At 44.8% G+C, this 23,746-nt stretch overlaps 1 protein-coding gene across 1 annotated transcript in view; it reads right to left on the bottom strand.

Moving 5' to 3' along the window:
* Window positions 1-227: 227 nt before the first annotated feature.
* LOC143961137 (tetratricopeptide repeat protein 39A-like) overlaps window positions 228-23,746 on the bottom strand; it is a 91,727-nt gene continuing 68,208 nt past the window's right edge. The window contains exons 9-18 of the mRNA XM_077470315.1: window positions 22,886-22,994; window positions 21,941-22,008; window positions 19,707-19,766; window positions 19,450-19,611; window positions 18,292-18,383; window positions 18,097-18,217; window positions 16,114-16,225; window positions 13,595-13,709; window positions 13,387-13,503; window positions 228-2,052 (exon numbers count right to left, since the gene is read on the bottom strand). Coding sequence (XP_077326441.1) covers window positions 1,932-2,052; window positions 13,387-13,503; window positions 13,595-13,709; window positions 16,114-16,225; window positions 18,097-18,217; window positions 18,292-18,383; window positions 19,450-19,611; window positions 19,707-19,766; window positions 21,941-22,008; window positions 22,886-22,994 — 1,077 coding nt within the window. The 3' untranslated portion in view covers window positions 228-1,931. The remainder of the gene's footprint in view (window positions 2,053-13,386; window positions 13,504-13,594; window positions 13,710-16,113; window positions 16,226-18,096; window positions 18,218-18,291; window positions 18,384-19,449; window positions 19,612-19,706; window positions 19,767-21,940; window positions 22,009-22,885; window positions 22,995-23,746) is intronic.

Genomic DNA, 23,746 nt, shown 5'->3' with positions numbered 1-23,746 from the left:
CATCCCCCTGCGGGCAAAGATGCACGGGTGTGTGCTATAGTGTACCTGTGTGAATGAGGTCATAGGCATGTTCACAGATTGACCAACTGCTCTGTCCCCTGGTTTACTGCAATAAGATGAAGGTTGCAACTGGGCCGCCTATACATCTGCTGGACCTCAGGCTCTTGTCTGCAGCGGTAACTATAAAACCCTTTATAATCTGAGTTCAGACAAAATATGCACCAAAGTCAGAACAAGTCGAGTCAACTTCATTGTTCTTGTCACAATACAAAGGCAATACAGCTTTATCCAAAACTATACAATTTATTACATTTACAGACGAACACACTATTGATTAGTACCGACAGGCAGGAAACTTCCGACCGTGTTCAGTTTAAATACTTTCCACCAACTATATATATATATTTTTTTCTTTTTTTAGAAACACAATTGAAATAAATACAGAAATTTCATTGGATTTAAACAGCGGAATTAAAAACGGCAAAAAAAATAAAAATTGCAACATTTATAAACCTAACATGGACCGGAATGCAAGCATGTTCTTGTGCTTGGGTGTAATTTTTCCCAAGTGTTTTTTATATTGAAAACTACCCTTTTAATGTCAATAATTAGTGACAATAAGGGGTTGATTTATTAAAGGAAAACAGACTGTGCGCCGTGCAGTTGCTCCAGAGCTTAGTAAATGAGCAGAAGCTCTGGCAACTTTTATCATCCAATCACGTGCAAGCAAAAACTCACCCCCCCCCCCCCCCCCTGCACGTGATTGGGTACTCTTTGCAAAGCATAGCTTTACCTCATTTACTAAGAAACTGCACTTTGCAAAGTCTATTTGCCTTTAAAAAAATCAACCACTTTGTATTTACTGAACCACAGAAATTGCTCTGGTTTCAGCCTGCACTGGCTTTACAAATGGATTTAATTATCAGTTATTACATTAGTTACAGACCCATGTCCTCAAAGGCCACTGAAGGAAACCCACATTGGAAATAAAAAACTGAAGACAAGAGCTGGGTGACATGAACTATAAAGGAGCCCATTTATACTTTTTTTTTACCAGGCAAATCCCCCTGCCTGTGTCACTGACCCCTCGGAATTTCCTATGTACCAGCTTTCTGAAAGTCAGTATTTGCATAAGCAAAGACACACCCCTCGCCTGACAACTCTGACAGCTGCTCAGGCATGGGACATGGCACTGTACAAAGCGTGGTGGTTGTCGCTTTTTTCCATACCTGGAAGTTCAGGTATTTGTGGCGTTTAAGACAACTCCTCTTGTGCAGTCAGCAACCCCATGGCATGTTATCCAGTGCTGTTCATCTTCGATTCCTTTTTAGGAATGTCATATTAAGCCAATGTACATTAAGACTTTTTTAAAATATTATAGCTGAAGTCTATGTATAACAATTTTTGTGCCATACCCTACGGAAGTTGGGACTCACTATAGTAGGCACCCCTACTACAGTGACTGCCGCTGCCTTCCACGTCCTGTGCAGAGCGGCCTTGCTGCTGGATTGCGAACACAGGTCTCTTAATACGGGAACCATTTAGAGAACACTTTGCATTTTCTCAACGGATGAAAATTCTTCTCTGATTGGGCAAGGTCGAGATTGTGATGTCATCCCCCAGTTTGTCCAATGCTTTAAAAACTCGGAACAGGTGCCTACTACACTGATTTCCAGCTTCCATGGAGATCCTACAGGTATGGCACATAGATACTTCACTGGTCCAAGCTGGACCAATGTAAAAATTGCCATACCTGCAATTTAGCTTTACGTGACCCCTTTTACTTTGCCCAGAATGGCCAGAAGAAAGTATGACAATAATGCAATGTTTGCCTTACCGGCCAGTAGGCATTAAAATATTACACAGGTAAACTATGCAGACACAATTCATCATAATTTCGAAATGCTTAGTGTGAGTCCCCCAACAACTGGTCAGGAGAGGCTGGCTCCGTCTACACTGTTCTCCTCGGAGTCCGGTGCTTTGAGCTTAAGCAAAGCTGCATGTATCCTGAAGAGGGTGCGGGATTCCATGGAGTAATTCTTGTAGTTGTTCCTGAAAGAAAGAATAGTCATTCCAAAAATTAAAGTTCACCTCCACTAAAAATAGATTTTTCACTTTTGCATGGGCATCTGTGGGCTCAAATTGTACAAGAAATAGACCACCAACATTTAGTAGCGGGTACTACGGTGATAATATTTCAGTATGTTGAAGCACAAAAGATAACCTTTAAGGCCCCATGCACACCTCAGCAAATTTGTAGCATGAAGCTCCAAAACGTGGGAGGAGAAAAAATAAAAAAATTGAATTATTCTCTATGGGGATGGTTCCCATCTCCACTCCAAGTCATCTGAAGCTCAAAAAAAATAAATAAAAAAAATAAAAAAAATTAATAAAATTGTGGCGCTTTTTTTGTAGCTCAAATTGTGCAGATTTGTGCATTCTTGGCTCATTTTTTAGTCCCATAAAAATTTATGTAAACACGCGATTTGCGCTATTTTCTGTGCAAAAAAACCCCCCAAAAAATAGTAATATATGAATAAATACACAAATAACAAAATAATCATCATAAATAAACAAAATGAATACTATGTAGTAACAAATTCACCCCTAACCTTAAAGAAATATATTAAATTATTGTTTTTACACCCATATCAAAAAATAAAATTAATATTAATAAGTTCTTAATTTTGTGTTAGGGTTAGTGTGTTTATTTTTGTATTATTATCATTTTATTTTTAAGGGTTAAGGTTACCAGTTGCTGCAACGGCATGTAAAGTACTGTAAAATAAATACTGTATGCATTATACTCATCTATGTAGCAGGTGGCGGTGTAGTATTATAGTGTTATAATGTGTATTCTATGATATGACAGGATGTACGGTCTATCCAAGTTCAGTGCAATTGTTTGTATTTAGTGCCTGTCTCCAAGCTGATAAAGACAATCTAATATTCTCCATAAAAGTAAAGCCGTTTGTTGTATCCAAGAAGCTTCCAGCGCATTATTTCAATACTCTGACAACACATATCAGTCTCATACACTACCAAGTAACTTGCTGACAAGAGGAGAGAGCAGAGTGAGGAGTTCATCAGTCTCCTGTTTCTGCATTCATGGTCAAATCACAGGCTGGTGGAGGGTAAAGGCCTTTAAGTGTTGCTTCAATACAGCCGTGGCCAAACGTTTTGAGAATCACACAAATATTCATTTTAAAATAAATAAAAAAATATTTATTATTAATAATTTATTTATTTTGTGTTAGGATTTTGCCGCATACACAAGGTCAGACTTTCCGGCAGAAAAAGTAAGACGGAATCTTTTCATCCTATATTCCGATCGTGTGTATGCCTCATCTGATTTTTTTTTCGAAAATTCTGACGGACCTAGAAATAGAACATGTTTTAAATCTTTCCGACAGAACCAATTCCTATCAGGAAAACCGCTCGTCTGTATGCTGTTCCGAGGGACCAAAAACGATGCATGCTCTGAAGTAAGTATGTGACGGCAGCTACTGGCTACTGAAGTTCCTTTTTCTAGTCCCGTCCTACGTGTTGTACATCACCGCGTTCTAGACGGTAGGATTTTGGTTACCGTATATACTCGAGTATAAGCCGAGATTTTCAGCCTCTTTTTTGAGGCTGAAAGTGCCCCCCTCGGCTTATACTCGAGTCATCGCTGTCTGTCTGCCCGATCAGCGTGTCGAGCAGACAGACAGCGGCCATTCTAGGATTCAAAGGCCGCGCCTCCGTCTCCGCCTTCGCCTGTGATAGGCGGAACACTGAATTTCCCAGCAGTCTGTGTTCCGCCTATCACGGACGTCCTCTCATCCTCGTCCGTAGTATGAGGATGAGCGGACGTCCATGATAGGCGGACCACTGACTGCTGGGAAATTGAGTGTTCCGCCTATCACGGACATCCGATAGGCGGAACACTCAATTTCCCAGCAGTCAGTGGGAAATTGAGTGTTCCGCCTATCACCGACGGAGGCGCGGCTTTTGAATCCTAGAATGGCCACCGACGAAGAGCTGCGGGACGGGCCGGGACGCAGGCCGGGACGGGACGCAGGCCGGGACGGGACGCAGGCCGGGACGGACACAGGCTGGACGGACACAGGCAGGCTGGACACAGGTAGGCTGCACGGACACACACACACACACACACACACACACACACACACACGGATGCATGCACACACAGGGATGGATGGACACACACGGATGCATGGACACACACACACACACACACGGATGCATGCACACACACAGGGATGGATGGACACACACACACACGGATGCATGGACACACACACACGGATGCATGGACACACACACACACACACACACGGATGCATGGACACACACACACACGGATGCATGGACACACACAGGGATGGACGACACACAGGGATGGACAGGCATGTCTCACCCTCGGCTTATACACGAGTCAATAATTTTTTCCAGTTTTTTGGGGGTAAATTGGGGACCTCGGCTTATATTCGGGTCGGCCTATACTCGAGTATATACGGTAATTGTGTATAGGCAAGGCAGTTTCAGTGGAACTTCGTCGGAAAAAACAGTCGGGTGTGTACGCAGCATTAGTGCGTTTATTATTGTATTATTATCATTTTATATTTTGGGGTCAAGGTTCCTGGTTACTGCATTGTGAGTAGGCAGGGGAGTCATATGTATAAAGTAGAAATCAATACTAAATTGATTAAACCGCTCTCCTTCTCTAATAAAGTGCAAACATGCTAAATTGATTTCAACTGAGCATTAGTTTAAATCACTTTAGCATGTTTGCACTTTATTAGGGAAGGAGCAAGGTTTAATCAATTTAGTATTGATTTGTACTTAGGCTCGGTTCACACAGGGGCGACTCAGATCCGACTTCAGGTCGCCCCTAGTCGCCTCAGGTCGGACAACATTTAAAAATCAATGTAAGTGAATGAGAGCCATCTTAATGCACGCTACTGAAGTCGCTCCGACTTCAAAAGAAGTTCCTGTACTACTTCAATCCGACTTGTAGGCGACTTGTACCCATTGATTTCAATGGAGGTCGCCTCCAAGTCGGATCTCTGTATGTACAGAGGCGACTTTGACAGAATAAGGAGCAGCACGTTGTAAAAAAGAAAATGGATAAGGCTCGGTTCACACAGGGGCGACACGACTTCAGGACGACTTTGTGAGGCAACTTGGAGACGACTTGAACACGACTTTTAGATACGACCTGGGGCGACTTACAAGTCGCCCCAGGCCAGGCGACTTTTGCCGTGGCCAATCAGAGAATGAGCTCTGAAGGGGGAACTCCACGCCAAATTTCTGAAAACAATTTGGCGTGGGTTCCCCCTCCGAGAGCATACCAGGCCCTTAGGTCTGGTATGGATTCCAAGGGGAACCCCCTATGCCGAAAAAACAGCGTGGAGGTCCCCCCCAGATCCATACCAGACCCTTATCCGAGCGCACTACCCGGCCGGCCAGGAAAGGGGGTGGGGACGAGCAGTCGCCCCCCCCCCCTCCTGAGCCGTACCAGGCCGCGTGCCCTCAACATGGGGAGGTGCCTTGGGGGAGGGGGGGGCGTGCGGCCCCCCCACCCCAAAGCACCTTGTCCCCATGTTGATGAGGACAAGGGCCTCTTCCCGACAACCCTGGCCGTTGGTTGTTGGGGTCTGCGAGCGGGGGGCTTATCGGAATCCGGGAGCCCCCTTTAATAAGGGGGCCCCCCGGATACCGGCCCCCCACCCTATGTGAATGAGTATGGGGTACAATGTACCCCTACCCATTCACCTGTAAAATAAAGTACAAAAAAAAAAAAACACAACACACAAGATAAAATAGTTTATTGCACAGCTCCGGGGGTCTTCCGTCTTCGGGGGTCTTCTCGTCGGACTCCTCCGCTATCTTCTTCTAGCTCTTTTACTAGCGGAGGAGCCCGGCTTTCTTCCTCGCCACCGCCCTCTTCTTCCGACTTCGGGGGTCTTGTCCCCCTCTTCGGTTCTTCTGCCGGGCCACCGCGCCTTCTTATAGCTCTTTTACAGGCGGTGGCCTGGTCTTCTGTCGCCGTCACCGCCTTCCGTTCTTCTTCTCCTGGAGATGTTGACTCGACGCTCTCTCCGGCCGCAATGCCAGGGACGCGCTGCGCGGCGACTTATATAGGGACAAGGGGCGGGGTCATCGGTTGATGTCACATGGTGACTCCGCCCCTTACGATGTCAGTCCCGGAGGATGCTGGGACTGTCGCCATGTGACATCAACCCATGTGACATCAACCGATGACCCCGCCCCTTGTCCTTATATAAGTCGCAGCGCAGCGCGTCCCTGGCATTGCGGCCGGAGACAGCGTCGAGTCAACATCTCCAGGAGAAGAAGAAGAAGAAGAAGAACGGAAGGCGGCGACGGGGACAGAAGACCGGGCCACCGCCTGTAAAAGAGCTATAAGAAGGCACGGTGGCCCGGCAGAAGAACCGAAGAGGGGGACAAGACCCCCGAAGTCGGAAGAAGAGGGCGGCGGCGAGGAAGAAAGCCGGGCTCCTCCGCTAGTAAAAGAGCTAGAAGAAGATAGCAGAGGAGTCTGGCGAGAAGACCCCCGAAGACGGAAGACCCCCGGAGCTGTGCAATAAACTATTTTAACTTGTGTGTTGTGTTTTTTTTTGTACTTTATTTTACAGGTGAATGGGTAGGGGTACATTGTACCCCATACTCATTCACATAGGGTGGGGGGCCGGTATCCGGGGGGCCCCCTTATTAAAGGGGGCTCCCGGATTCCGATAAGCCCCCCGCCCGCAGACCCCGACAACCAACGGCCAGGGTTGTTGGGAAGAGGCCCTTGTCCTCATCAACATGGGGACAAGGTGCTTTGGCACCCCCCCATGTTGAGGGCACGCGGCCTGGTACGGCTCAGGAGGGGAGGGCCGCCAGCTCGTCCCCACCCCCTTTCCTGGCCGGCTGGGTAGCGTGCTCGGATAAGGGTCTGGTGTGGATCTGGGGGGGACCCCCACGCTGTTTTTTCGGCGTAGGGGGTTCCCCTTGGAATCCATACCAGACCTGAGGGCCTGGTATGCTCTCGGAGGGGGAACCCACGCCAATTTTTTTTCATAATTTTGGCGTGGAGTTCCCCCTTCAGAGCTCATTCTCTGATCGCCACGGCAAAAGTCGCCTGGCCTGGGGCGACTTGTAAGTCGCCCCAGGTCGTATCTAAAAGTCGTGTTCAAGTCGTCTCCAAGTTGCCTCACAAAGTCGTCCTGAAGTCGTGTCGCCCCTGTGTGAACCGAGCCTTATCCATCTCTTCAGGCGGCGGTCGGCTGTACGATAACGGTGGTCTCCGCGGCAGATTCGCCGCGAAATCACCGCTATCGGCGGCGGGAGAGGTGCCACCCCCCCTCCCGCACCTTCCGCCGCTTACCGGAGCCGTCGGTAGCGGCGGAGGCGATCGGGTCCTTTCGTCTGCTGGGCATAGAGACAAGTGAGGCTAAGATGGCCCCCACTCGTCTCTATACCATAGAGGTATATTTTTTTTAGATGTCAGATTTTCTTTATTTTTTTTTATTTTTTGCATTTTAGCCCAAATATGAGATCTGAGGACTTTTTGACCCCAGATCTCATATTTAAGAGGACCTGTCATGCTTTTTTCTATTACAAGGGATGTTTACATTCCTTGTAATAGGAATAAAAGTGATCCATTTTTTTTTTTTTTTAAAACAGTGTAAAAATAAATAAAATCAATTAAAATAAATAGGAAAAAATAATTTTTTTTTTAAAAACACCCCGTCACGACGAGCTTGCGCACAGAAGCGAGCGCATACGTGAGTAGCGCCCGCATATGAAAACGGTGCTCAAACCACACATGTGAGGTATCGCCGCGATCGGTAGAGCGAGAGCAATAATTCTAGCCCTAGACCTACTCTGTAATGCAAAAAATGCAACCTGTAGAATTTTTTAAATGTCGCTTATGGAGATTTTTGAGGCTAAAAGTTTGACGCCATTCCACGAGCGGGCGCAATTTTGAAGCGTGACATGTTTGGTATCAATTTACTCGGCGTACCATTATCTTTCACAATATAAAAAAAATTGGGCTAATTTTACTGTTGTCTTATTTTTTTATTCAAAAAAGTGAATTTTTTCCAAAAAAAGTGCCCTTGTAAGACTGCTGCGCAAATACGGTGTGAAAAAAAGTATTTCAATGACCACCATTTTATTCTCTAGGGTGTTAGAAAAAAAACAATATAAAATGTTTGGGGGTTCTAAGTAATTTTCTAGCAAAAAAAAACTGTTTTAAACATGTAAACACCAAGTCTGAAAAAGAGGCCTGGTCCTTAAGTGGTTAAAATCTATTCCTGGTTTAGTATCAGAATTTATATGGCAGGGGAGGGTGGCTAGACTTAAGCTTGGGGTGTTACAACAGCCTTGGAAAGAGGGGGGCCTAGCTGTGCCAAATTTTTACAAATACTTCTTGGCGGGACAGTTGGCGGCTCACTGGACCATATAACGAAGCTGCGGTTGCCCTTGAGACGGCGCTTGTGGTTTTCTATGACGCGTTGGCCCATTTGGTACTTAAGGTGCCCAGAAGGAGGAGGACTGGCAGCCTTAGGCCTGGGGAGCAAGTCCAGTCAAGTGGACCATTGAACCACCAAATCAGCTCACCATCTATGCCCACCTGGTTTTATAAGGGATATTGATGTTATGAAGCAAGACAAATATGACATAGTGTGGCCCCAATCTCGATAAAGAGCCAATGACACGGCTCTTTACCCATGTGATCGCCTGTATACAATCACAGCCAATCATGTTTAAATGTGGAAGTGTAATTTATCGGCTCTCCTTACCTCACACTGACAGAGTGTGGGGAGAGGAGAGCCATGGCATCTCCGCACGGAGGAGCCCAGTACAGGTAATCAAGGCACTGATCATTAGTGCAGCCCCAACAGTGCCCAGCAGTGATGTCAGCCTGTTGCCATCAAAGACACCAATCAGTGCCTGCTCATCAGTGCTACCCATCTTTGCCACCCATCAGTGCCCAACAGTACTGCAGCCACATCAGTGCCACCTAATCACGTCTCATCAGTAAAGGAGAAAAATTACTTATTTGCAAAAAAACTTTTTTTTTTTTTAGCAAAAAAATAAAAAAAGGCTCAGCAGTCATTAAATACCATCAAAAGAAAGCTCAATTTGTGTGAAAAAAAAATGATAAAAAGTTAATTTGGGTACAGTGTTGCATGACCGTGCAATCGTCATTCAAAGTGTGATGGCGCTGAAAATTGACCTGGACAGGAAGGGGGTAAAAGTGCCCAGAAGGCAAGCGGTTAAATGATATAGCTAAGGGAGAGGGAGAGGAATTTGGGAGAGACAGAGTAGGAAGGAAGAGGGGAGCGTCTGGTCACAGCTCATTCACTTGCCCAGTCCCAGCCAGGGCCAACTTTAGTATTGATTGGACCCTGGGCAAACATTTTCTTGGGCCTGTTGGGTTTTCCCTGAACAATCTGTGCCGCTGGCTACAGCTGGAAACATTGATCATTGTATTCTGCCAGTGGGGGAGGCTCCCTACTGTCAAAATACAATACCACAGCGGGAAGGATTAGAGGTTGGTGGAGAAATTGGCTCATTTTTCCTTCATTCAACCCACTGGTTGAACAAAAAAATAAAATTAAAAAAAAATGTATGGCCAGTCTAAAATCATATGGCAAATTTGTACCTATTCCTTATACATGAAGAGGAACTTAGGAAGAATGAAGTGGAGCTCAGGAGGAACTGGAGGTGGATGAGGAGGCGCTCAGGAAAAACTGAGAAAGAATGAAGAGGAGCTCAGGAAGAATGAGGAGGAGCTTGGGAAGAACTGAGGAAGAATGGGGATCTCTGGAGAAGTTGCGCAAAATGGGGAGGGGTTTAGGGAGATTGATGGGGGAATACAGAGGAGCTCAGGAAGAAGCCCTGGAAGGAGTAGAAGGAGGAGCGACAGGGGAATGAGAAGTCCAGAAAGTAGGTGGAGAAGCTTGGGAAAAATGAGGACAGGCTGTAAATGGAGTGTGGTGTGGTGAGAGAAGGCCAACGCAGGAAGGATGAGTAACCTAGGGGAATAGCAGATTTAAATGACGGATTGAATGAGGGAGTATCTACCAAATGTATTTTTTTTTTTCTACAATGGGGGGTGTATGAAGGGTTTCAGTGTTGTATATTTAGGAGAGGGGTGGTAGGTTGCAACTAGGCTGTAAAGGGTGGTGACAACGAAGGAGGAGTGTATACAGTGTATAATGAGGTGTGTGATGGGTGTATACAGGGTAGGACAGGGTGTGATGGGGGGAGCCGTAGCTGTAGGAAGGTGTGATGGGTGTAAGCAGGATCAGTGACATGTGAGAGGTGCAAGAGGGCTTATATGACTGGCGTACGCAGAGTATAGTAGGGTGGGATCTGTGGTGAGAGCCATTAGTGTATGTTGGGGTGTGATGGGTGTATGCAGGGTATAATAGAGTGTAATGGGGAGTGTTGAGTGGGGTCAGGGCTCTGTAGGAAGTGGGTGTCTGTGCATTGGTCTGTAGTTGAGCTGGTGTAATGGGTGTGTGCAGGGCATGAAGAGTGCACATGGGGTATGGTGGGATATGATGGCGTGTACATTGGTCTGAAGGGTATCAGGTGTGACTGTACTCAATAGATGGATGTGATGGGTGGTGACCGATACAGGCTGGGTGTATGCAGAATGTGGTGGTGGTTTGGCGACAATTACCAGCTCCTCCGGGGTGCGGCTTGCTCTCTCCCGACAGCAGCAGCAACACAACACACGTCTCTCCTGCAGGCTGTCATCTTCCAGCCCCGTCAGACTGCAGCCTATCACACAAGCCAAGCAGCCTTCTCCCCAAGAGCCCTGTCCCTGTGTACCTTCAGAACACTCCCGCTCACCACTGGTCACATGACTGCCAATCCGGCGTGACCAGGCAGTGTCCGCAGGACTCAGGAGCAAATCCAGGCTGGTAGTCAGACTCAATATTGTACAACAGGGTCCGCGGCCGGCTCTCTATTGATCTATATTGGATGACACAGGACATGCGCAGTTCTGAGCTGGCAGCACAGCGGCCCTTTTACAGGGAATCAGAGCGGCCCGGGGGGAAATTGCCACTATGTCCCCCGGCGTGGCCCAGCCCGCCCCTGGGCCCAGATCACACCAATCCTATGAGGTCAGTGTTACGTGCTTGGATGGTTGCCAATGGTGGGGAATTTAGGGGTCCCTTCCCAATCTCACCTCATGCCCCTTTGTGGCGAAATGCCAATCTGCCCCAGTTTTTTGCCTTTTGAAGATACAGTGGTCTGGATGAAATTTGGGATTAAAGAGATTGTCACCACGATGGGCAGCTGAAGTCTTTTGATGAACTGAAATCTCAACATCAGTTGCCAAATACCCATTTTTTTTATTTGCTATATACAGCGAAGACATGCATACCAAACACAGTTTAAGCATGTAAGGGTTTCATTCCCTTGGATCCATGGTGAGGGAGGATGATCTCCAAAACCCCCATCTACCATCTAGAAGTTCCCTTTCCCTGAGGCTGTTCGGCTCATGTGTGTAGAGCCAAGTGGGAGTCGGTGGTTCCCGATTTGGACACAGAAGATTGGGAGGATGTCTGGGATGCACCCTTTACCAGACTAATCTTAGCCCGTGAACAACTGATCCACTACAAATTTCTGCATCATAAATACATGACTCCGGCGAAGAGAGCTAGAATTTTATGGTTCAGCCACCTCTTCTTGCTGTGTGTTGTTCTGCAAGGGGGGTGACTGTATGCACATCTTCTGGGATTGTCCTGTTATACAGAAATACTGGAAGGATATTTTTATGTGTGTACAGGAGGTGACAACTATGTATTTAAGCCCTTCTATAAAGGCACTGCCTGCTCGAGCTGGTGGATGATTTGGCCCCTACTATAGCTATACAGACCTTACCTTGCTTACTCTATTTTTTAATGCTAGGAAATGCATAGTTCTGTCTTGGAAAAGTTCTACTCCTCCATCGGTAGAGTCCTGGAAGGTTTCAGCGAAAAGGGCCCTACTCTTTTGTAAAGCCACATATCTAAACAGGGGGGAGCTTCTCAAGTTTGATAAAGCCTGGGGCGGATGGTTGGCCTCGCCTCTTACTGTAACAGACTCGTTTTAACCTTTTGTTAATGTTATCCTGTTCCATGAGACTTCCTGATATGTATTTTATCACCTCCGACAAGGCGGGTTGTGGGATTTCTGCAAAATTGTATGGTGGGACACACAAGTTATATTCTCCAGAGAGTGTGGGTCATTTTTTCACATGGATCCTCATGCTTTTGGTTGACTGTGGGAGGGAGGGGTTTGTGTCTCTTCTGAGAAGGCGGTGTGGGGTCAGGTTGGCAAGCTTCACCGGCAATGTTCATGTACATTTACAATGTTATGTACTATATGTTTTTATTTTTTGGGATGGCTCCTCGTTAAGTAGTAGTAGCTTAAAGCGGACCTCCACCCTGAAGTGGAAGTTCCGCTCATCTGATCCCTCCCCCCCTCCGGTGCCACAATCTGCACTTTTCAGGGGAGAGGGGGGTGCAGATACCTGGATAATCCAGGTATCTGCACCCACTTCCGGGACAAGATCGCCACAGGCCGCCGCAGATGCCCTGCCCCCCTCCCCATTGTGTTCTGGGAAACAGTTCCCAGGACACAGCGTGGACCAGTAGAGACGTGCAGCGCGACTCGCGCATGCGCAGTAGGGAACCGGGCAGTGAAGCCGCAATGCCCGATTCCCTGACAGAGGATGGCGGCAGGGGCAGCAGAGAGACGAACGATTGCTCATCATCTGCCGCCGACATCGCTGGACCCTGGGACAAGTAAGTGTCAATTTATTAAAAGTCAGCAGCTGCAATATTTGTAGCTGCTGGTTTTTAATATTTTTTTTAAAAGGTGCAGCTCCTCTTTAAGTAGTTACTGTTTATAAAAGTTTGACAAAAAAAAAAAAAAGTCGCTAATCGCTCAGTTCTTGGGTCAGCTCTGAACAGAGAGTGGCGACTGTCAGTCACCAGCTCTGTGCTCTGCCCCTCCAGTGACCACTGGAGCGCTGGACTGTGGGGGGGCGGGGGCGGGTGGAAGCAGCTGGCTCAGGCTCTCAGCAGCGAGCTGAGAGGCTGAGCTAGCTGCTGGTCAGGTATCTGGGAGAATCCCAACAATATTGTCAGGATCCCTGCAGAGCCTGAACCGGCTCTGTGACGTCAGCTGAATCTGGATCAGATCACAGGAGAGCAGAACTAAGTTCACTCCTTTAATCACAGGAACATTATGGCCAAAAGAGCTTTAGCCGTACTTCTACTACAGTATAAAGTCAAATACCGTTTGTTGGAGGGAAATATACCTCCAAACTGAAGATATAAGGCTTAATACTATCAGTTTTTTACTTACTTGGCACGACGTAGAACTGGAATGGCATCTTCCCCCCTGCGCTGCTGTATGTAGAGGAGGCTCAGCTCCAGCAGGGAGTTAGGAACCAAATGATGATCATATTTTATCTTCTTCTCGCTGCAAAGGAGATCAGAAATCAATTAGGGTTCATTAATTCATACATGGACACCTGTGACACACTATGCCGTGTTTATACCAGACTGCTCACCTCTGGCAGATGTGATTGAAGCACTGCTCAGCCTGTGCCAACCTCCCTCGATGTCTCAGACACAAACCTTTCAGCAGAAGGATGGAGCAGTGGTCGTCCTCCGTGTACTCATTGACTGCCAGAAGGGAAGCAAGGAAGTTCAAGAAAAATTCCATGTAAAACACAGTCAGCAGATAGAAGATTTTACTGCATGACAAACCACATTGGCATATGTGACACTACGGTGGTTCTCTGGATGATCCATAAAGGTTTTCTAGCACTCTGAATGGCTGGTTGTATGACATGGCCATTCAAGTGCACAATTATTTCTGTTATAGTGTAAAAAAAAATAGAAATCAGCAAAACCAAAATTTCTAAACTGTAGTGGATATCCTAATTAATATTTTGTGCTAAATCAGACAAAACTGACTGCTGCTAACACTATCAAAGTGTCCACTCACCAAACATTAATAAAGTGCATCAAATAAGTGCAGCGCAATCAAAATCATATGAATGACAAAATCCAAAATCAGGTTAAATCATTATTGTGATAACAAAAATGTCAATATCAAAGTCCCATTCATAAAATTCCACCGTAGTGTAAATATAGTCACTAGTTGTAACCAACGTGTTCGGTGCTCACCACCTTCAAGCAAAATTCCTGCTCACCTCCAATATCTGACCCCACCACAGACACAAATCAGCTCTAGTGTCCTCCACTTAAGATGATACTGAATGGTACTGGAACACTCCCTCTGGTAGCACCCTAAAATCTTAGTCCTCTAACTCCCGATGATCATGTGGTATATCATGAAAAAACAGAAATGAGGACACCCTAGTGCTCTCTGCTACATATGTATTTATTAAAATAAAGGAGGGATGAAAACACTCACAAAAATATAGGTAAAAAATGCATTTCATCAGCTCACCACACTAATACAAATTGGTGAAATAACATCAAATGGCAACACTATTCTCATCCGTACGCGTTTCGGCCACTTCAGGAACTTCTTCATTTGACATTTTTGTTGTCACAATAATGATTTAAAGGGAGGGATGTAAACCCTCACTGTTTTTTACCTTAATGCATAGAATGCATTAAGGTGAGAAACCTTTTGTGCTGCAGCTGCCCCCCAGAGCCCCCTTTTTCTTACCTGAATCCGATCGTTCCAGCGACGGGGAGGAGCACAGCAGCTCCAGCCACTGTCCATTGGCTGTCAATCAAATCCAGTGACACCGGAGTCAGGAGGCAGGGATGAGGCCTGCTGTCTGTAAATGGACACAGCAGCAGGACTTGGGAGCGCACCCACACAAGTGCCCCAAGGGAAAGCGGCTCTCCGTGGAGGCACTTGAGAAGAGGAGGAGCCAGGAGTGCCGTGGAGGGACCCAAGAAAAGGGGGATCGGGACCACTCTGTGCAAAACCCTTGCACAGAGGAGGTATGTATAACATGTTTGTTATTTAAAAGAAAAAATTATTTGATTTTGATTGCGCTGCACTTATTTGATGCACTTTATGTCTGTTATAGGATTTGAATAAAGGAAGAACATAGTTTTATATTCAGACCTTTACCTCTAGATTACGTCCAGGGATTCTTTATTTCTCTCTTACCTTGTCCCAATAGCAAAAAGCAGCTTTTATTGCTCCCTGTGATATCCCCACCCATTAGGCTTGATCTCTGACTACTACTTTGACCATTGGACATCACTGCTCAATTTTTAGGTTGTATTTTCAGCATTTGAAAAACGTAAAGAATATCTAAACCCAACATTTCATATTCCTGATATGTGCCTGCTGTACCATGTACTTGTATGAAAGAGTATCCTGTTCTCTTTGTATTGCTTCCTTTATGTGAAATCCCTGGTCTTCCTGACAGCCAGTTTCCTATTAATAACTGACCACACTAAGCACTGTGGTCAGTGCTCTAGCTGTGCTGAGAACTCAGCCTGCTCTCCTCCAATGATTAGACTTCTCCTGACACGCCCTCCCTTGCACAGTCTTTCACTGGGAAGATCGGTGTTCTGCTGTTTCTCCTCCTCCCAGCTCTTATACAGCTGAGAACAGAGGGAATATGATTACTTATAAAAAAGGGAAAAAGTGTTTATGTTTTTTTATATCTATACATACATTTTTTGCCTTTCATTTCTATTTGAATGGGTTGTTTTACAAGGTGATTGTTTACAATCACTTTAAGCACATCTGACTCATTTTCTTAGGATATTCACAAGGCAAAGTCACCTGTTACAGTTATTTGTATATCAGAAACAAACATAAGTTGGAAAACCCAGCATTGTGGATATGACGCAACTGCCTTCAGGGATCTAGCATGTTCCTAAACACAAACTGTCAGATTGGGAGATTGTGTTCAGGTCTATGAAGCAGGGTGGGGGGACAGATTCAGCAGACATCTTCCAGTACGCAGTTTATCTGAGGAGCCCTAAGCTGGTGGTGTCTGCAGGTACCCCCATCTGTTTGATTGCCATCCAATGTGTTTGGCCACCTTAGACCCCCCGTTAAGATAAGACATATTTCTAATGTTACCCGGCTCTTGTAGAAGATGGTTCTCGGCCACACAAAGTGTATTCAAAGTGTCTTCTGTAAGCTTGGCGTCTTTTCCAAGTACGGAAAATCCATTCCATAGGTACATCATCTCCTTGAGAGCAAAAAACAGCATTTATAGGTTTCTATAACTGATAAGTCATGGATATACATGGTGCCTCTCATCCAACAGTCCAATCTTTTACCAAAAAATGTGTGCTGTAAGGTTGGGGCGCACTCTCTCAGGCTGGGCTTAGTCTTTGACCCAATGTAATTTATTCCTAGCTTGGCATGTGGATTGGGGCACCTAAACTTCCTCTCCTCGTTAGCAGCTAGGATCAATCTTTGGGACTGAACACCATGTAGACAGGAAAGTATTATTACATCATTATTTTGATTTGAAAACCCCGCTCTTCTCGACCTGCATGGCTTCTGGGATCAGTGCAATTGTCTTTGTCAGTGCTGACCAATCGGAATCACCCTCATCCATCCCAGAAGCACTGCAGAAAGGGGTAGAAAAGCAGGGATTTAAAATCCCCCGGACTACTGTACCAGCTGCATGGGCACCGACAGCTCTTTACCCATGGAAGCAAGTACAGCAGGGACCAGAGTGTGGGGAGGGTGTAGGGCATTAGTTCACCTTTTCGTTTTTTTCTAAAAAGGTGAACTTACACTTTAACCGCTTGCTGACCACACTATAGCTGAAAGACAGGTACAGCACGGTCGTCCAATTCTGTGAGGGCCTATTGACGCCCTCTCAGAACTCCATCCCCCTGCATGACCACGGGGCGCACTCTTTGATCACTGTGTCCGCCGGGCACAGCGGATCACAGATCGAGGTAAAGGCCCAATCACAGTGACCTTTACCATATGATCAGCTGTGATTTGACACAGTTGATCACATGAAATGCCAATATAAACGAATGCCAGTTATCGCCATTTCCTTTCCTCAACGCTGTAACTTTGGGAGGAAAGGAAAGCCGATAACCGGCTATACTGTGACAGGAGACATTTATACTGAATCAGGGAACTGATCACGAGTGCCCCGATGATCAGTGCAGCCCCATCACTGCAACTCAGTGCCCATCAGTGCAATGTCACCTCATAAGTGCCCATCAGTGAAGAAGAAAAATTACCAAAATTTTATAACAGAAACTAAGGGGTTTTTTTTCCTCGCTTGTTTAGCAAAAAAAAACCAGTGGTGAATAAATGGCACCAAAAAAAAAAAAAAGCTTTATTCGTCTTAAAAAAACAAACAATAACATTTTAATTTGGGTACATTGTTGCATAACAGCGCAATTGTCATTCAAAGTGTGACAGTGATGAAAGCTCCAAATTGGCCTGGGCAGGAAGGAGGTGAAAATGACCAGTAGGCAAGTAGTTAACTTTAGGCAAGGCAATTTGCCATTGGTTCAGTTCACACTGCACTGGTGTGTTCTGAAATAACATATAGTACTTTTTTTTGTTTAGTGAAGCGTAGTGAGATGCACTGTTGTGGCAACACACCCTTTTCACTACACACCAGGAGCTGTATTCCAATGCAGCCGAATTGAGTGGGTCCTAAATCTAAATCAAGTAAAAAACCTAGCAGGGAGGTTAGAACATGAGGAGTGAAGGGTGTAACTGGCAAGTCCAGGGCAGAGATCCCGCATCATGAGTCCTTAAAACCATGTGATTCACCACATCAATGTCCACCAAAAAGTAAAATGTTTGTTTTATGTTGGGAGTGGGCTCCCCCCACATATATCCCAACCTAAGTCTGCACAATACACCACTAACATGAAACATGAATAATTTTGAGCTGCAATTGTTGCCTCTAGGACTCTAAAAGTTGTCTGCTGCACCTAATAAACAACTTGTAAAATAGGCATATTCGGCATTTACATAACAACGGGGCAGTCTAATGTAGGCAGTATAGGCAACATATCTACGTTTCTTTCTGTTTCACAAACAGCCCATTGGAATGCACAAAAACCAGTCACATACCAGTGCAGGAACCGGTAACAGGACAGGGTCCTTGGCCTGGAATCTTCTTGCTTTCCTGTTGGCAAATTTTTCTGTGGGTGGCGATTTTCCTGCTATTTTCTTTTTCAATGTAGGTACCAGTCTGCAGAGAAGAGTCAGAGGATGTTCAATCATACTTCTCAGACTGCCACCAACAATGGACGGACAGTTCCTTACCTGAATAAATCTATCTCATTCTCTCCAAATGGTCGAGGCTCATCCACAGGCAGCATACTGAGAAAAGCAGCCTTCATGTACACATACATAGCCTGGGGCAGAGCAGGAGGACACGTGTTATTGGCAGGGGTTAACAGGGAAGCAAAGGACATCTGTTAAATATTTCCTCATTAAAGTAGAACTGTAGGCAAATCTTTTTTTCTCATTTTGGATAGAGCAAGGAAGGCTATAGCCCCTGTCAATTTTTTTGCCATCTGTGTGCCATTGGGGAGATTTCCCTTCATTTCCTTTGCCATAGCCAAAACAGGACGTGAGAGGTAATTCCTGCCACATTGGAATATGAAAGGTAATTCCAGAAAAGACCCCATTGGAATATCCCCCCTCTATTACTATTTATTTTGGGGACAACCCAAAATTTGTGATTTTCTTTTACTTTCAATGATAATGGTAAACAGGACAAAGAGAGGGTTAGTCTTCCAAACATGGAGCACAGACAGCAATAAAACCTGACAGGTGTTCTAATCCATCTCCCCTCTAAACAAAAAAAAAAAAAAAAATTGCCTTTAGATGTCACTTTAATGCCGCGTACACACAATCTGAATTCTCGTCAGAAAAATCTTGGATGGTTTTTCCGACGGTATTCCACTCAAGCTTGGCTTGCATACACACGGTCACACAAGTTCACTGAACTTTCGACTGCCAAGAACCCGGCGATGTACAACACTACGGCGAGCCGAGAAAATTAAGTTCAATGCTTCCGAGCATGCGTCAAATTGTTTCTGAGCATGCGTAGGAATTCTGCGTGGTGGAATTGGTACAGACGATCGGAATTTCTGATCAGAACTTTTTCCGACCGAAAAATTTAGAACATTCTCTCAATCTTTTGCTGGCGGAAATTCGGCTAGCAAAAGTCTGATGAAACATACACACGGACGCATTTTCCCCAGAAAAGCTTTCATTGGTCTTTTGCTGGCCGAAATTCTGATTGTGTGTACGCAGCATAAGATTTTTTTCTTCTTGACAGTTTTTCAATTCCATATTTTTTTTGGACGTGGTATGTTCAACTCCTTAACAGAACACTATAATAGAAATACATTTTTTTTTAAAAACCCCACAGGAGAATAACAGTTGAACAGATGAAGAAGTCATTGTGATTACCTTGGACCAACGGTTTTCTTTACTCAGAAGATCTGCATAGAAATAAGCCACCTTCCACATCCCCTTATAGGCATAGCACCACATCAGCTCCCAGTAACACATGTGGTGGAACTGCTTCCAGGACTGCTGAACTGAACAACCATCTTCAAACCAGTGGATGGCCTGTCAGAGTGAAAGAGGAGTAAAGTGAGCCGTACACAACACATTAACAGTGTGTACAAGATTATAGGATTAGGATATTTCATCAGGTCTCTTACCTCATCAACATTGCCTTTAATTTCTTCTATTCTTCCAGCAAAGAACAAGAAGATCGCACTCTGTGAAGAAAGATAGGATGAGATCATGGAAGACAGTGTTGGGGGTAACCAGTAAAGGGAGCTTGGAGGCAACAATGGAAGGTAACCAGAGTGCGAACAGGGAAGGCAGCGTGGAGGTAAAATGGGAAAGCAACAAAGACATGTGGCCTATGGGTAACCAGGGAAAGCAATAGGGAGGGCAACCAGGACCCACAAAGGCTAGGAGCTAGGATACGTTATGCTGGCCATACACTGATCTAAAATTGGTTGTTCCAAATCAGTGTGTGGTTTCCCCTGCTCAACAGAATTTGATTATTTTATACAAAGCATACATAGGGGTATGCAAAATGCATTGATGTAACAGGCGCAACAGGATGCCAAACCACACTCTATGGTCCATCTGACAAGCGTTGTCTGACATGTGGTCCTGACATATTACAACTGCCACACACTGTCATCAAGCGGGAGTGCACACACCATACTGCATCTACCACGAGGCAGCTAGGAATCAGCTAGCCATCTTTGGAGAAAGGGTCTGGGGCTATGTTACCGCCAGCCGGGGAATGACAGAAGGATCAGCTGGGTAAAAGGACATCAGCATCACGGAGTGGTGAGAGCCTCTGGGCAGCTGTTTTAGTTCCTTCCTTATCCACCGGGGCGGACCCTGCAGTCCATTCAGACACTCGGTCAAATTAGCTGGCAACAACATGACAGTACTGTGCCTGTCTGTCTGTCCCCTTCAAGCTAGCTTCATCTAGTTATCCACTGGGTCCATATTGGTATGGAGTCAAGTAGATGAGTTGTCATCAACAGTCTGTTATACAGAACAGTTATTAAATGATTTTACATGCCTGCCATATGTCTGGAATCAATTAGAAAATCTTTAAACGGACTATGAGAATCATCTACATGAGATTTGGGGCGTGCACCAACAAATATTGCCTCAATTTATTAAAACATACATCTCTGGACATCATCCCCACTCTGTGACTGTCCACATACTGACCCTCATTGGGGGTGTTTGTGGACCCCTTTGGGAGACGCAAATTAGCGTTTTAGGTCTCATGTCAGACTACAGCTGACAAACCTTAATATACTGTCAAATTCTTCCCATTATATGTATTTTCAAGCCGAGAGCCGTAGTTCACAGAATTGTCAGAGGTAATAGAGGAGTCAGTGCTGCATCTAGCCTACAATTAGCGCTGTAAGGAACAAGTAGCACTTAGCACCTAATGACCCTCTACCTAGACCTCTTAGGCCCAAAAGACACTAGGAAGTATATATAGGTCCACTGTGGTATACCTGCATATTCAAGTGGTGTCCTGTAGTGCTGAGCATGTATGACAATGTTGTCTTTTTAACCATTTTTTAATTGGTATCTGGAGGGGGTGGGTCATCGTACCTCTTAAGTTTTGGTAAATTTTGTTTTCCCATGGGGTGACCTTCATAGTCCTCTCCCCTTTTCTGTTTGTGACTAGTGAATGGTTGTGGAGGTACCCAGTCTATTGAGACAAATTGGCTCAACTATGATAGGGACCTTTATTTCTTGGTACGAGATCCATCTTTTATGTTCCTATACATGTTGGAAAATTATCCAATGATTGGCGGCTGCAGACCATGCACATTTTTGTGGATTTGTAAGCCAACCTGCTGGCTGACCAAATATAAATAATAACCAGCATTAATTAGAAGCCAGACATCCTATTTTTACTGGTCCAATTGCAACCCTTATAGCAGTCACCTGTTTCTGTTAAGAGGTTCCTTCTACCAAAAGACCACTGGAGAGAATCCACACAAACGGATCAACTTGATGTATTCATAAATAACCAAACTATTATGTTGTGGTCACTATAGAGAATAACTGTAGAACCATACAACGTTCAGTCAATCAAGGTTGAATCACACTTTTTTACTCCTCAAAGAGCTCTACCCTAACTGGAGGAAAATGCTGCTCATAAAGATATTGGGTCCCACATAACTCATAGCTATTTAGATTTTAGTTGCAATTTTTCTAGTTCAGGTTTGATAAAGTATAGGGGAATTAGCCTGCTGATACTCAGACACTTTACCTCCGGTTTAGCAGACCACTCATGGTTGTCTTGAGAAAAAATGCCCCAACTTCTGCAAATATTCTGTTCCAGTGCACCAACCTCACCTAGTTTACATCTGATATACACAAGAAGATCTCTGCTTACCTTGGGGTATTGGCGGAGGTAAGGCTGAAGAAGAGTATCAGCTTCTGTGATGTCTTCCTCTCCAGTTCCTGTAGACATGACACAGAGGAGATACAAATCTTTTTGTGTTCTTCATATCACAATGGTCATTGGTTGAAGTGTTTTATAGTTCTGAACTATGTTCTAAGATGTATTGTTATATCATAAGATCCATATTTTTTATTCTACGCTCTTTGGAATACATTTGATGTCAATGCAATCTACTAAAGAATATAAAGTTATGGAAAGCAATTTTAAGTTACAAAGGTGAAGGAAAGGTACTGCTTCCTTCCCTAATTTTTAATGCTTCCCTAATTTTTTGCAGTTCTTAGGGTATTTTGGAAGGATTTGAAGCCCTACCTCCTATGCCAATTAAGACCCACCTGCTTTATCTCTAAGCCCTGCCCATTCTGTATATGAATATTATCAGGTTAGGTTATTGAGAAGTTTGGCGTCATATAAGAAACCCACAGAGGTTATATGACTATTGCCTGGCCAATTGTGACCACTTCAGAAAGCAATTTCTTAAGACTCTGGCCAACCCTCCTTCTTAAGGGAAGAATCTATTACCTGGTTTGGATTTTTACTCTAATGAGCCAAGGCATGCTTGCTCATCTGAGATTAACATGCATGTTCACGCCACAAGCTACATTTTTAAAAGGTATGAACTTTCGGTTCGCTTTGGATGCGTACATATTTTGGTAATACTCTGAGCTGCTGAATGAGAGTTTGACCCCTGACACCCAAGACTGAATGAGACAGGTGGCACAGATACTGTATATGCAAGGCTAACTCGGGACTGCCATGGTAATAAGCAAACCAGGCTTCCAAAATACAAAATCTTCACTGGGGGCAGAACAAGTATATCTGTCTTCCCTCCACAGTATATACTGGCCCTTATCCCCATATGGTGGTGGCATGTCTCACCTAGGATGAAACTCAGAAAGGTATAGTAGCAGAGCAGCAACATTGCGCACAACAGGGAACGTAGGTTATAGGACGCGGCACCTTCATGTAGCTGGCTCAGGCCGTATTCCTGAGGAGTAAAATCAAAACAAACTGGCATCATGAAAAATTCTTACGAAATGCTGTAATGTATGTGAATACCATTTGTGGTGATGAATGCTCAAATATGTGACATAGGGCTGAAATGACTTAAAAAAAAAAAATGTATTAAAATCAAATACACCTATGCTTCTACCAAAAAAAAAAAAAAAAAATCTTCAGCTGTGCTAAAAGGTCAGGAATGACTGCATTTACATTACCCTTAGTAGAGTTTTCCTTTAAAGTTGCCGTCAAAGCAGCTAAAAAGAAAACAAATCTAAATAATGTCGTTTTTAGTAATTAAAAAAAAGAAGAAAAAAAAAGGAAAAAAAAAAACGTATACATAAATGTACTAGAGCACACAGACTGGGACAGGGAACGGAAGCACAATGGAGCAATCAGAGCTTTATTCAGTGCCAGCAATGAAATGGTTTACAATAGAGGAGGAACAGAAGGTGCTGCTGTTCCACCATTGCCACTTTTCATAGTGGGTCCCAGACCAGGCTACACTGCTTAACCGCAGGTAGGTAGTCGATGTTTCATATTTGTTTTAAATTCTTGTGCATTTGATTCTTTTTTTTTCTCTTTGTGTATAGCGGTTTGCCTAGCGTTCAGCTTTGGTCAGAATTTCATGTGAACCAATACAGTCAGGTTCTGTATACTTTGCTTCAGGAAACTTATAGGAGATAATATAAGGGGGGTATCAGAAATTATAGTCATATACCAACACCCCAAAAAGTGTAC

This window comes from Lithobates pipiens, unplaced genomic scaffold, assembly GCF_037356315.1.
Source record: "Lithobates pipiens isolate NorthernLeopardFrog02 unplaced genomic scaffold, aLitPip1_a1.2 Scaffold_8, whole genome shotgun sequence".
Taxonomy (NCBI): domain Eukaryota; kingdom Metazoa; phylum Chordata; class Amphibia; order Anura; family Ranidae; genus Lithobates; species Lithobates pipiens.
This window is presented reverse-complemented; position numbering and strand designations above follow the sequence as displayed.